The 15,049-nt window shown below is 41.5% G+C and overlaps 1 protein-coding gene across 1 annotated transcript in view; it reads right to left on the bottom strand.

Moving 5' to 3' along the window:
• The window catches only part of LMNTD1 (lamin tail domain containing 1), a 1,301,017-nt gene that overhangs the window by 219,555 nt on the left and 1,066,413 nt on the right, over positions 1-15,049 (bottom strand). The window contains exons 11-12 of the mRNA XM_086938753.1: positions 10,186-10,381; positions 6,575-6,761 (exon numbers count right to left, since the gene is read on the bottom strand). Of these exons, the coding sequence (XP_086794879.1) occupies positions 6,575-6,761; positions 10,186-10,381 (383 nt within the window). The remainder of the gene's footprint in view (positions 1-6,574; positions 6,762-10,185; positions 10,382-15,049) is intronic.

The following is a 15,049-nucleotide window of genomic DNA, read 5'->3' as shown; positions in this document are numbered from 1 at the left end:
CTTCTGTCATCCAGAACTGGATTTTCCCTAGCAGCATTCTGGCTATTACCTTTTGTAGGGCATCGATGAGGCTGATGGGTCGATAGTTTCCCGCATCAGTCTTATCCCCTTTTTTGTACACGGGTAATATCTCCGCCCCTTTCCACGAATTTGGAATCCTTGCCCCTCTGGCTATGGCGTTCGCTAAGGTGGTTATGTAAGGGACCCATTGTGCTTGGGCAAACTTAAAAAAGTCCGCAGGTACACAATCCATTCCCGGGGCTTTTCCATTCTGCACTTGTTTTAAAGCTATAATGGCTTCCATTTCAGTAAAAACAATCTGGTCAGGCGGAGGCACCACAGTCTGTACATTGGTATCTTCCCTAGTAATAAGGGAGATCCGTTCTGTGTTACTAAACTGTGCTGCGTAATGCATGACCCATTGTTCTGCAGGGACATGATTGACAGGAACTTGCTGGTCCCCAGTCCCTCCCCATTTCACGACCTCCCAAAATTTTTGTTGGTTAGAGGAAGTACTAGCGTGATATAAATCTAACCAGCGCTGTTCATCCCAGTCAGTTTTTGCCTCTTTCAGCGCCTTTTTGTAATTAATCCTTTCTAGTTTTATATCAATAGCTGATTTAGTTTTAATAGCAGCTATCAAAGAGCAATGGGCAGAGCGGCATTTCTTATTATACCATTTCGCTCCAGTTTGAGCTGGACCGATTTTTCTACTTTTTGCAGGTTCAATAAAAAGAGTTTTAATTTTAGTAAAAAGAGACTCATGAATCATCCCAATTTGATCCAATGATGTGCCTTCGTTTAATATGGGCACCATCAAATTTGTAGCTACAAGAACCTCATCAGTAACCTTCTCAATAGTAGTGGGATTTTCTAAAAACAGGTTGTAGTCAGTGGTTCTTTGAGTCTAATTTGGATTTGATTGTAAAGCTGTTCAAAGTTTGTTGTAAAATCTTCCCTTTATTCTTCTAGAAAAGCGAAAAAGGTCCAGTCGACCTAGTTTGGGATTCTAGAGATGGGTAAGAAAATCTAGATGAAAATCCCAGCTTCCCCAATGCCTTATCCTAGCATCTGAGGTGGTTGCGGCCTTTCTCTGTGGGTGGTTTGGCAGACTGGATGCTGGTGAAGCTGCAGCTACGGCAGAAGGGTCCTTGGGTGTGCTTTGGGGCAGCCAGGAAGCAGGTGTTTGATCGTCTGGTGTTGAGTGCATGGAGGGTGCTGGCATCGTAGTGGAGACGGGTGTCATGGCGTTTGCAGGGGCCAGGGGCTCTGGTGCTGGGCGAGGTCCAGGTGCGGAAGGGCGGAGAAGGTCATGCCTTAGGCACACCTGTGGCACCCCAGCAGCGTGGCCATGCAGCCGCCATATAAGGGGAGGTGGTAGGGAGGAGCAGCTGGGCGGCGGGTGCGGCGAATGGGCGAGCAGGGGGTCGGAGCTCAGGGGACGCAGCGGCGGAAAAATATAGGCAAAGAAAGGGGTATAGTAAGCAAAAATCAGGGGGGCACAGTGAAAAAAAAAGGAAAATGAAGGATTAAGAAATTCACAGGCAGAAATGAAAACAAAGGCAGTTAACAAAATCAGCAGTACCGGTCCACCAGCCTACCGAGGCAGAGGGTCCGCGAACTTGCATCAGCAGCGGAGACAGGCAGCGGGGCAACACAGAAGCACTGGTGAAGCTGTGCAGCATGGGGGGATCGACCTGGACAGGATACAGGGTCAAGAGTCGCTCTCCTCACCGCGCAGCGGCCTCCATATAAGGGGAGGTGGTAGGGAAGAGCAGCTGGGAGGCGGGAGCAGCGAATGGGCGAGCAGGGGGGTGGGGCCACAGAGGACGCAGGGGCAGGAAAAAACGTGTGTAGCAAGGGGTACAGAGGGCAAAAAGCAGGGGGGCACAGTGAAAAAAGGGGAAAACGAAGGATTAAGAAATACACAGGCAGAAATAAAAACAAAGGCATACCACAAAATCTGCAGTACCGGCCTACAAGACTACCGAGGCAGAGGGGCCTCGAACCTGCGGCGGAGACTGGCACCGGGGGCACACAGAAGCACTGTTGGAGCGGTGCGGTGTGGGGGGAGTGACCTGCCTGAATACAGGGTCAAGGCTCATTTAACATTATCTCCAATGCACAAGTGTTTCTCACCGTGTAGAAAATGGGCATCTTTGCTGTCATGCCCCGCTGTCATGCCCTGCTAAACCGCAGATGTGCTGCTAGACAACATGGCTAAGAGACATTCACATTGATATCGCCATTAGGTCAGGCACTGCCACGACCTATTGGCTTTGTCAATGCTTGGTTGGTATGTAGCTGCTTGGGTGTCTGTAGTGAAGGTTAAGTCTACATTCACAGCATTCCCAGTAATTTGGAATAGCTCTCATTAATGAATATTTAGCCTTCTACATGAAACCTGAATTTAGTTTGCATTTTGCAGTGCAAGACTGAAGGCCTTGCCTTGCAGACTGCGCGTACTGAGTACTGAGGTAAATGAGTGAAGGGGGTGGTCAGTGGACACACACAGCTACCAGTGTCGAACGTGCATTGTGCAAGGCCATGCACAACAGGCACTGAAGAGGAACCTTGGTTCATATTGCTGAAGGTATGTAACTCCCTCACTACGCAAAGTCCACTCGTCTCGGACGCGGAATGGGAATGGGTGCTGAGCCCAGAGCCAACTTTAAAGCATGTTGTATTTTTGTTTTTACATATTATATTGCATTATTTAGGAGCTGCAATAACTTGCCCAGAATGACACAATGTATCACTCCAATTGTGAAGCGGGGATGAAATCCGAAGTTTCCAAATTCTGTGATAAACTGAGCTACTAGGGCACATTTCCTAACAATTATTAATTTACAAATGAGCCCAAATTAATTTATCCTAATACCATGTTTATATTAAATGAAGGTCATTTTGGTGACTTAAAAGGTCTACATGTACCTTTGTGAAAGAAAACTAGGGGCATGCTTATGTAGAAGTCACGAAGCGCAGCGAGTCATCGTGCTGGGCGGCAGGGAAATTCCTGCCTTATCCCATCGCTAGCACACAATGTGCTGCCCAGCACTAATGCAGGCACTCTTGCATCATGGTGCAAGGATGTCTGCGTTGTAAGCAGAATGTTTTTTGTGCAGGAAAGGATACCTTCCTTCACAAAACAATCCCCTAAGGTATTCTCCTCTTTCTATGTGTGCTGAGGAATACAAGGAGAAATCAAGATATTTCCCCTCATTACGCCTTCCCTGGGAAGGCACAGCATTTTGGTGCATTCCCAGGTCTACCAGTAATGGCATATCTGGGAATGAGTCAAAATCCATGGGTATTGCGTGGGAACACTTTCGCTCCACCCATGGAATGACTTCAGAGGGCAGAGTAACGTAGCACAGTTATTTGAGCTCTGGACTTACCAAGCCACTAAGGTACATGTAATTTTAGTGTTGTTTCGCGTATGCACCCCTTTGTGTGGTGCAAAAGCAACGCAACTTGTACATAAATATGGTCCCTGGTTCTTGAAGCAATTGCTCTTGCTTGGCTTCTGTACTCCAAGTGTGCAGTTAAAATACAACAATGAGGGATTGTGGTATGATGTCGCTGGTTTAAGACATTTCTAAGCTGGACGGGACTATTGTAAATCCAGAAGCAATTATGGACCTGATTTAAAGTATGGTGGGCAGCCCACCATCTGTCAGGGTGATGGATGCATTGCCTCCACCAGCCTGGCTGGCCTACTGGCTGCCATATTTTGAGATCTATACCAGCCCTGAAGACATCTCTGTGCCTTCAGAAGAGCTATCATCATGGTGGCTCCTCTGAAGGCACTAAAAGTATAGTGTTTTAGGCAGGCATGTTTTCTGCAGCCGACCCCCAAATATTTTTGTTTTCCAAAACACAAATGACCCAGACACCCTGGGAGATTTCCCCTGGGGCGTATGGGTAATTAAAAAAGAAATTCTGTTTGGGACTGCAGGAGTTTCCCTGGTGGTCCCAAATAGAAAAAAGTATATTAGACTGTCCACTCTAAATAGGGCAGATGATATGAAGTACCTACACTGACAGCCCCAACTCTCTCAGGCTGTCAATTTAGGAAGCCTGTGGGGGCACTGCCGTCAGAAACATGATGGTGCGTCAAACTCTTGATAGGGTAGGTGGATCATCAATTTGGTGGACAGAGTACTCCATCTGCAAATTCTAAATCAGGCTCTGTTTTTTATTTTTTATTAATCCAATAACACAGGTACATAAATACAGAGACAGAAAACAGAAAAACAAGATGATAAGACATAAAGCATATTACACAGTCCATACATATATAATATCTAATTAACAGATAGATAGGATACTCCTCCAATCTATATTGAGCATACAAACATTACTTCATAAAGGACATAGATATATTAGTGCTACCACAGCACCAACATCCCAGAGAACATCTTTAAGCCGTTAATGATGTTAAATGCTCAGTGAGGGCCCCCCAGATCTTGATACCCAATCTTCGATTCTGTAGCTCTTAAATAGCATATATATTGGTTTCCAGCTTACATATAGCATATAGTCTTCCTCTCCACATTCCAAAAGTGGGGGGGGGTTCTTTCTGACACCATAGTGATGCTATGAACAATCTAGCCACCGCCACAGCAATATATATTAGATACCTAAATGCATACATTTATTGTGTGAACATACTGTCTTCCAAGACTCCCAAGAGTATAACTGTAGGTGGAATCACAATCTGTGCCCCTGTAAACTCCGTAAATAAAGCCTGCATCATATTTATCAGTTTTTTCAGTTCTGGACATGTGAAAAACATATGAACACTATCCGCCTGACCCATCCCATAACGGGTACATGTATCCCTCTCTAAGGCTCTATGTTTTTAAAGAATATTTTAAGTACAAGAAGCTCCATGGAAGCACTGTTTTAAATGCAGTGATAGCAGATATACAGCAAATGGGCTTTAGAATTTGTGGGAAAGCCATTGTGTATAAATGAACTGAATCTTCTTGAAAGTCATAGCTAAATATTAAAAAAATACCTTTTGATATAATGCCCATTACAGGCACACACTTTAGACTCTCCATAGAAAATGAAAGGACTCTGTGAATTGAAATCCACTTGTTAATAGCTAATCTCCCTGAACTATATTAGCTCTATGTCCAATTTAGGTTTGATACAACTAAATTGAAGAACTGATCCTGTTCCTTCACGGGTATGTCAATTTATAATATTCTCTGAAGCTCACTTTCGCTCCATCTTCTCATATAAAATGGAGAGTTTCCCCCATTCAAGACCTTTAACTTTATGAAGTATTTATTGTTAAAGATGTCTTAAATTGTAAGACTACCCAATTAGAAATTAAGTTTACAGAAGTAGCAAATATTTGATCTGAACAGAAGTAAAGATAAAAGCATCTTAGTAATATTGGTATACATATGAAGATTGGAAAAGATATATGCAATTGAATAGAGGACAAGCAATTGTAGATAAAGTAATTTAAACTGTGTATTTCTTATTATGCTGATTAAACTTACACTCACACTTCAAAAGATGCAATTTATGGCTTGTGTGTCCATTTGTTCCCACAAATCAAATCGAGTACTGGAAGCAGGATTGCTCTGTACAACTATGGTTGCTGTATACTAGAGGTCATACTTGCATTCTTAGCCTAATGTTTTAACTCATTTGCGTAAGATTTTATGATTAATGTTATATATTGTACTTTTGATTTTTTTATTTATTGCATCATTTGTCATAATTACATATTCTAATTTATGGCTAACTCAGTCTTTTACATTAATGTGCCATAAAAATAAAGAAAAGAACATGACAATCTTGTTACGATCATTGATCTTTGCGCCTATAAAAACCTCATTAGAAAGAAACAAACACATGTTTTGTTTAAAACTTTTTTTTTTACAGACAGTTAGGTCCTGATTACGATCTTGATGGACAGGGTTACTCTATCACAAACGTGACGGATAGTCCATCCACCAAATTACATTTCCTTTATATCCTATGGAACTTGTAATACGCTGGAAGGGACGCCAGAAGGGATATCCGTCACGTTTGTGATGGAGAATCCCATCCCCAAAGAATGTAATCAGGCCCTTTGTATAAGATATAATTCTTGTTATGGGTATCATATAGTCATATTGAGAGGCTGTTGGCACGTAGCCACATTGAACATGTGGAAGGAGTCTGAAAAGACCTAGACTTGACAGCAGGGAGGGCACTATTTAGCATGGCACATCACCCTATTAATTAGAAGAGTCCTCAATGAAGGTGTCAGTTCATCCCTCGGCCCCCACATTTCCCATTTGAAAGGGTTAATGAGTTTCTCGGTTTTTATACACCTTCCTAACATTCATATTTGTCTGCTGTATCCTGTGACTCCAGTTATCTTTTGTGTAGGTATAGGTAAAATGAAGACGAAAAGTAGACTATTCCATCTACATAGTACATTAAGGTCAAATGGTCTCCTTTTTTTTTTACTGTAGGCAGACGAATCAATTGATGAAATTTGAGTGTTAAACTGAAAATGACATCTGCACCATAAGAGTATGTGCTGCGGATTTAATCTACTTACCATGATCGCAGTGTTGGCTTTCACTCTGATCTTTGGTGGAAATCTGTATGAAGACACCGGGTAGCCACGAACATTCTGCTGGAGAAGATAACCACCAATATCTTCTTCTCTGTCAAGCGAGCAATTAAAAAGCCTCACAAAATGACCTTCCGTGTGGACCTCAGCTATTTTTATGTTACCAGTAGCACTGAAAAGACAAAGAAAAAATGTGTTCTGCTTATGGAAATACCATTCTATTTTTAATCCATCCACCTCATTGTATCTAAGTTCAAGATTCTTCAAACAACGGTAACAGCGTACATAGTCTGCCTATTTGTATAGCTAAATATTTCTGATGCACAACCTTCTATAATCAGTTACCAGATCTTACTAATCATCCTGTGGATTTAACATTTTTATTTAATAAATACGACCAGAAAATATAATTAAATAATGTTATTTTGGGAAAGTATGCGAGTGAGTAGGTCTGATAAGAGAGTAAAATAATTAGACTCATCTTGGCCAGTGCTTAGTAAGAGACAGTTTTGATATGAAAGTGTACACATGTAACTTAACCAATTTAAAAAGGACAGAGGAAGAACCACCTTCAACTGCAGTGGTAATGTGCACAGGTAACGACCCACAACAGCATTCAATTTATAGAAAAATCAAGAATGCACAAAAGTGACAAAGACCTGAAATCAGGACTCAAGTATGTATGTATATATGTGGGTATGTATGGGTATTTATACAAACCAGTGGGAGGCAGAAGAGCACTGTACAAGGCTAAATGCAGAAGGTACAAACCAAGATTGTTTATATGTAGATAGGGAGATGGTCTGCTGAGTTCAGTTAGGGGAAGTGGACTTTCCAAGGAATGTATGATGTAATGCAGCGGTATTTCTCCCCGCAGGGAATTACAACGCGGTCGTTACAACGACCGCGTTGTGATTCCGCCTACCATTACTCCACAAGTTGGAAGAACGACTTGCGGAGGGGGGGGAGCTGGATGTTGGAATAGTATAATTTACTATTCCAACTCCAGTCAGTGCGGACAGTAGGGAAGGTGTTGGATTTTAAATCCAACACCTTTTCCCGCCTCCGCAAGTCGTTGTTCCGACTTGCGTTGTAATGGTATGCGGAATCACAACGCGGTCATTGTAACAACCGCGTTGTGATTCCCTGCGGGAAGAAAAATTTGAGGTAAACGTTGTTTAGCCTTTCCAAGGCATGAAACGTAGTGTACTTTGAAGTGGTAGATCTTATTCTCTTTCCTGGTGGTCGAGGGGACCTAATTGTTACATGGATGTTTTTCCAAATCATGTGCCAATAGATGTAGAAGATATTTTTTACATTATTAAATTTCTTGGTTTCAATCTGATGGTGTCCTGCATGAGGGTGTGTAAGGAGCCACCACAAATTTTGGCCTTGTTGGCCAGATAGGTAAGGATGAAGTTTGTAATGGTGATGATAGATTATGCAGATGTTCTTTAGGTACATGAGGTACATGAGTAAGTGGGGTCCCATTACGGTAGAGAGGAGGTGGCTGAATTTCTTCAGGCCCTTGATGAGACATCATATGGTTGGTGGGATTTCATCCAGATGGTCAGTGTTGTGCCTTGGAGGCCATGGAGCTGAGCCTCCATCCAGAAGTGAGAGTATGAGGGCTTTGACGGTAATTGTGAAGTCACACACATAGTGTGTGTGATGAATGGTTTTACTGTCTTGAGAAGGAAGACCTGGTACCATTCTATCTTGGTCTTCTTGATGATGTGTTCTTTGAGAGTGAGGTCGATGACGAGGTTGAATCTGAGTTATTTAGAGCTGGGTTCCTTGAGGATTAAAGCCCTTTAGACCTGCTTGGACTCATTTTTGTCTGCTGTTGTTGGTATATAAGAGGAATTAGGTCTTGGTGTGGTTGAGTTTGAGGTAGGTGCTAGACATCCAGGTCTGCATGAAGTGGTGGCTTAAGTCACATAGGGCTAGATGCAGGTAGAATAGATTTACCGATTTTTAATTACCGAATTTTACAGATTCGGTAATTAAAAATCGGTAAATCTAAGGGGTGGATATGTAGGTATTTCCAGATGTGGAAATACCGAATCTGTAACATTCGGTATTTACCGATTCTGTAAATACAGAATCTGTATTTCCCATTGATTCCTATGGGCTTTGAAGCCCATAGGAATCAATGGGAAATACCAACTCTGTATTTACCGAATCGGTAAATACCGAATTTTGCAAGGGTGCAGGGGGTGTCACTTTGACACCCTCTGGCACCCCACAAATATGCATGTGTGCCATGTGGCACACAGACATGCCTGTCTGTCACATGGCTAGGTGTGCATGTCACATGGCTAGGTGTGCATGCACACATGTGCATGCACACCTGAATTCGGTATTTTACCACACAATAGGATTGTGTGGTAAAATACCGATTTTGTAGGGCCTTTGGGACTCAGAAGAGTCCCACCTACATCTGAGATTTACCAAATCGGTAAAAATACCGATTCGGTATTTTACAGAATCGGTAAATTTACCGAATCGGTAAAGTTACCGATTCTGTAAAATTGTGCCCCTACATGCCAATTCTTGAATACCGGTCGGTAACGGCCGAAAATACTGATTTTTGGCCGTTACCGACCGACCTACATCTGGCCCATAATGTCAAAAGCAAAGTAGACTTTCATGTAAAGTTGTGTGTTGCAGTAAGGTTAGTGAATTTGAATACTGTTGTCAAGGATTACAGTACAGAGGAACTCCATGTAGATTTTGATGATGACAAAATGATGAAATCCTGACATGATAGAACCCTGTTGGTACATAATAAATAGAAGGCAGGGTCACCATTATCTGTGATCAGGAAGGAGAGGCCTACCGGCCTACCATTTGTAGGATGGCTATTTCACTGCTGTAACATGATCTGAAGCCTGATTGGTAGTCGGTCATGATGGGGTTGGTTATGTTCATTGTATTTTTGCAATTGTGGGTAAACTGAGTTTTCATTCATATTGCCGATGAAAGAAAGATGGGTGATGGGCTGGTAGTTGGTGAGGTCATCAGCGGCTAGGTTGGATTTCTTTAGGTGTGGGAGGATCTGGCCAATCTTGAGGGCTTCTAGAAAGATGCCTTCAATGAAGAATGTGTTGCAGTTGATTAGAAGTGGGTGAGAGAGATTATCTAGTCAGGACGTTTGTAAATGATGAGGGAATTGTATCTTCTTAACATGATTGAGTGAGGCTGGCTTGAGTGAAATTAAGTTGTCAATGACCCTCAAATTATAGCAGGGACTGGTTTGTGTATGCAGCTTGCAGACTATCCTCACATTGCGTTTACTCACCTCACATGTGTGAAAACGCATTACATGTAGCCACTCCAAATCTGGAGGACTCTATACAGCCCTCACACAATTCAACAATAGGAAGCTGACATTTCAACCAACATCCTACCCTATAGATATACTAAAGAAGTAGTAACTATTCACTTTACCTACTGGAAAACAATTTGAGGGACAAGCAGTAGAAAAGTAGTATAGAAATACTCTACAATAAAGAATAGTCCCCCAAAAAATTCAATAATGAGCAAGAGTAGCAGAAAGTCACTGAAATGGGGACTAAAGACTTATGAGGTACCTCGAAGTTGCTGCATTATACACTTGCTCTGGTGAAGATGATAGGTCTCTTTTCTTTAAGGATTGATGGTCGGATACTTCTTTTTTTAAATTACTGAACAAGGACTTAAAATAATCTGTCCCTTGTCCTAAAGCATTTGTGTCCAAGACAGGCAGAGAATCTGTCTGGCGTATCTCTGCTGAACTTTGACCAGCTGCTGAAAAAGTATAAACAAAGAGACAGACCTTCATATATAGCACTCAATGGTAATCACTCAAATAGCAAAACAAATATAAAGAGTGAAACCCATGATTACGTGGAGTGACATTTCCTATATCTTGATTACAAGAGGTTAGAAAATTGTAGAAACCTTTAACATAAACATCTACTTTACACTTATTCATAAAAATCAGATCGGCCGACACATTTAACAAATGTATGCTTGAAATAGTCCTTGTAAGCTTTGTACAGAAAAGTGTTTTACACTGTCCAAGGAAAATGTTGGGAAATGTCGATTTTGAAGTGCTGCCAAATATAGTATCAAATATTGTAGTTCATCAGAAAACACTGCTTGCCTGAAATATCTTAACAGCATAAAAAAGCAAGATAACAATGTCCAATGACAACACAATGACAACACAACAAAAGATGCATTATAATATTACAGTAAACTCCACAGTACTACTAAACAACAAAGAGTGAGACCAGGCACACATAACACACAAAAAAACATGCCAACAACAAACAATTGACAGTACCTCATACAACTCTTTTCGTCGCCTCTTGACTTCAGTATCAAAGGTCCCTCTTCCTGAAGCATTACTACCCTGTGTCCTCTACTAGCTCACAAAAATATTTTTGAGTATGTAAAGTAGCACTCCATTAGTACTACCTGTTAAAGGTGTCAGCCTAAGGGTGGTCTTTCCCCCAATACTTTGCCTTACTCCTCCATATTTTTCTCATCTCGTTTTTGTTGGCCTTAGCACTATGTGCACTTTACCACTGCTAACCAGTACTTAAGTGCATGTGCTCACTCCTTAAAACATTGTAACATTGGCCTGGTGCAGATTGGCAGACTAACTTTACTTATAAGTAACTAGTAAAGGTGTACAGCATGTACCTAGGGCCTGTAAATTAAATGTGACTCGTGGGCCTGCAGCACTTGTTGTGCCGCCAACTTAAGTAGCCTTGCAGATCTGTTCCAGGCCTGCCGTTGCACCCTGTGTGTGTGAGGTTTTAGACTCCCATTTCAACCTGACAAAATCAACATTTTAACATACCTAAACCTTCCCTTTTAATACATATAAGTCACCTCTAGTGTAGGACCTTAACAGCCTTGCAGGAGAGGGTGCAACGTATTTAAAAAGTAGGATGTGTACTTTTAAGTTTTGCATGTCGGAATAGTGAAACACTCCTAAATTCATTTATTTTATTATTGCAAGCCCTACCCCTCCCATGGGATTACATATGGGTTACTTAATGTTATGGTAAAGACAGATTTGGAATTACAATTTTTTAAATGGCACTCTTGAAAGTTGACATTTTCCTGTCTTAGCCATTTAGGCCCATATACACAAAAGGATGTTGCATTTTTTTAACTGATCGAATCACTATTTCGGACCGTTAAGAAATGCAAAATGGCTTTTCATAATGTACAAAGGCATAAGCGTTGTTGCAAAATAGCAAATCGCAAATAGAGATTTCCTGTTTGCGAATTAAAAATCGCATGTGCATAGCATTTCCAATCCAATCCAATCCAATCCAAAAATCTTTATTTCGGCGATTAAGACCATAAAAGATGCATGAAAAAAACATACAACGTTATTAAAATCATCATTTAAGTGCATCATCATTTAAGTGCATATAAGTACAGGTGAGAACAAATCCTGGCAATTAAAATTGGATAAATAGAATGGATAAGAAAAGAGACATCACAGTTCATATTATATGAGGTAAAATAGGCGTTGTTATAAAAACATTACCAACAGGAGCTAGAGGTTACTTTGAGACAGTGGCCGGAACTATCATCCTATGTTGGTTTAACCTTAATCAACTTGGACCTAATACGCCACATGGCGAACAAATATTTTGAGACTGCAAAAACAATGTGTGGGGAGGAATCAGACTTCAATATTCTATAAGATGTTAAACAATTTCTTATTGCCATGTTTCTACATAAAGGCACCAACCAATATCTCCTTGCGGATCTATAGGTGGGACAAAAAAACAAAACATGGATTTCCTCCTCGTCACAGGAATTGCAGCCAGGGCATAGTTTGTCCCCTCCATTGGTCCATTTACTCGTAAAGGATTTAAGGGGTAGGGTTCCGAACCGCCACTGTATAAAGAGCTTCCTTGCCGTGATCGGGTAAATAAAATCCAAAAAAGTTTCAAACTCATAAGAATTTTTGGATTGAGTAAAACAGTGGGTTAAGGTGCCAATGCTAGGTGCAGTCATGTGGGATACAAGATTTTGTTCCTTGTATGCTTTCACTAGTCTTTTCCGAGGGACCTTGTTGCAACCAATTTCGGGAGCCAGCCACAGTTCATTGAAGCCTAGCCGGAACAATTCTTTTTTGACAAAAGTTAGCCAGGGGATCTTGTCATTGTGGTTTAAATTCATAACATGCACAAGATCTTGCCTGTAGTGGCTAAGCTCCTTAGTTGACCAGAGTCTATGCCAGAATCTTATGGGATTGAGTTCAACATCCTCCCTGATAGACGGTAAGCCCAGGTCAAGACGTAGGGGAAGCAAGGGAGTTGCAGCTGGGAGGGCCAGAAGACGCCTCATGAAGTTATTTTCAACACGTACCATCTCAGTTGCAGCTTGGTGTCCCCAAAGTTCGCTGCCATAGAGTGCAGCAGATTTCGCTTGTATTTTGTACATCTCAACTGTGGGAGCTATGGGTTTGTATGTTGAGGTATTTGTAACCTTTAAGATAGCCCCAGAGAGTTGAGAGAGCCTTATTCACGAACTTGCGATCTGTGGACACCATGAAAGATTCTCTTGGAGGGTTACGCCCAGGTACTGAAATGTTTTGACCCTCTCTAAGACCGTGGAATTTAGGGATGGGTTGGGTCTAGTTGTGGAAGAGGGGTTAAAAATCATATACTTGGTCTTCCCGGCGTTGATCTCAAGGCCATACTGCCTACAAAAAAGATCAAAGCCGTCAAGAATTCTCTGGATTCCCATGGGTGATTTGGAAAGCAGGAGGGTGTCATCAGCAAACATAATTGCCGGTACCCTCCTGCCTGCCAAGACAGGGGCGTCATTGTCCCCAACGTTGGCTAAATGCGAGATGACACTGTTCACATAAAGACAAAAAAGGGTGGGGGCAAGTACGCACCCCTGCCTGACCCCCCGGGAAACAGGGAACCTTTTTGTCAAAGCACCACCCCGCCCACATCGTACCTGGGCGAAATTACCCTGATGGAGTCTAATTATTGCCTGGAGTAAATTGGTGGGTACTCCCATCTCCCTCAGGACCTCCCATTTTCTAAATGTGACTGGTCGCAAAAGGGAGGTTAGGAAATGCAAAATACTATGCCACACAGGTTAAATGGAGAAAGCTCAAATCAGATTACAGGAATTCTAATCTCACAACGTTTGATATGAAACTATTGTTGGGACTCAAAAAGTCGGAATATGAAACCAAGGGCATATCTAAAATGGTCTCACAAGAGAATATTATTTCCTCCATGGACTAACTAGTAGAGGAGGAAGCTGATAGTCCATTTAAAAGTACCTAGACTTTCATGCCAAATCTTCAAAGAGACACTTTAGATATTTTCACAGACTGACTGAAGAAATCAAGAACTTGCAAAGGGCTACATACCAAAAAGGAAACAGACACAATCTGAATAGAGCGGCATATGACAAGTTGATTAAGAAACTTCAAGCGGATTCAAACTAATAGGAAGTACAAAAAAAAGCGTCAATATTGTGCTCTGGCATAAACATCTATATATGCAAGAAGCCATGCAACAACTGAATGACAGTGAATGCTATATGAAAGTTACCACTCTAGAGGCTAAACAGATCAAACTTGAATTTCACAATGAATTACGGGAATGGCCCAGCAAGGGATTGTTACCGCAAGTGGGGCACAGTTTCCTAATAAAATGATAATCCAAAAAACATCTATCATGTATTTGATTTCTGAGGTGGACAAGAATCCAACACAACCACCTGGGCACCCTATCATCTCTACAATTGTCAGTTTGATGGAATGTACTTTTGAATATGTAAATTGCTTCTTACAGTACTATATCAAAAATCTGCAATCTTACATTCAAGACACTGGGGATTTCCTCAAATGCATATTTGGTTTGACATTCTCATATCGATTACCTATTTGTTATATGGAGGGGGTCTGAAGAATGTGCGAAACAACTGATTTCTGATATGAATTTGAATGATTTAATCTCCATTTCAATAGCTCTATTAGCAAAGCAGAGGTGGTCTTTCTGGATCTATTGATGTATGCAAAAAAAGACAAACTACACACTAAGAAATACAGAAAATCAACAGGTGCTGTAGTACACGCCAGCAGCTTCCCCCCAATAATTAGTGTCCGGTATACCTTATGGAGCAGCACTACGACTGCATAGAAACTACTGTGATTACAAAGAGTTTGAGGCAGCCATTGCAGATATGGCAGGAAGATTCAATGAATGAGGATATCCTGAGGATGTGATCAATAAAGCTAAACAAAATCTAACACACTCCAAAGTGCTTAAAACAGTAACCATTATTGTTCAAAGCACGCAAACAGAGGGACAAACATCACAAGGAATCCCAACTGACATTGATCACTCACTACAGTTCACAGCACAACACCTTCCGCAAGATACTAAACACATTTTGGTAACTTGTGCAAAATGA

The sequence above is a fragment of the Lissotriton vulgaris genome, chromosome 1_1 (genome assembly GCF_964263255.1).
Source record: "Lissotriton vulgaris chromosome 1_1, aLisVul1.2, whole genome shotgun sequence".
In the NCBI taxonomy this organism is placed as follows: domain Eukaryota; kingdom Metazoa; phylum Chordata; class Amphibia; order Caudata; family Salamandridae; genus Lissotriton; species Lissotriton vulgaris.
This window is presented reverse-complemented; position numbering and strand designations above follow the sequence as displayed.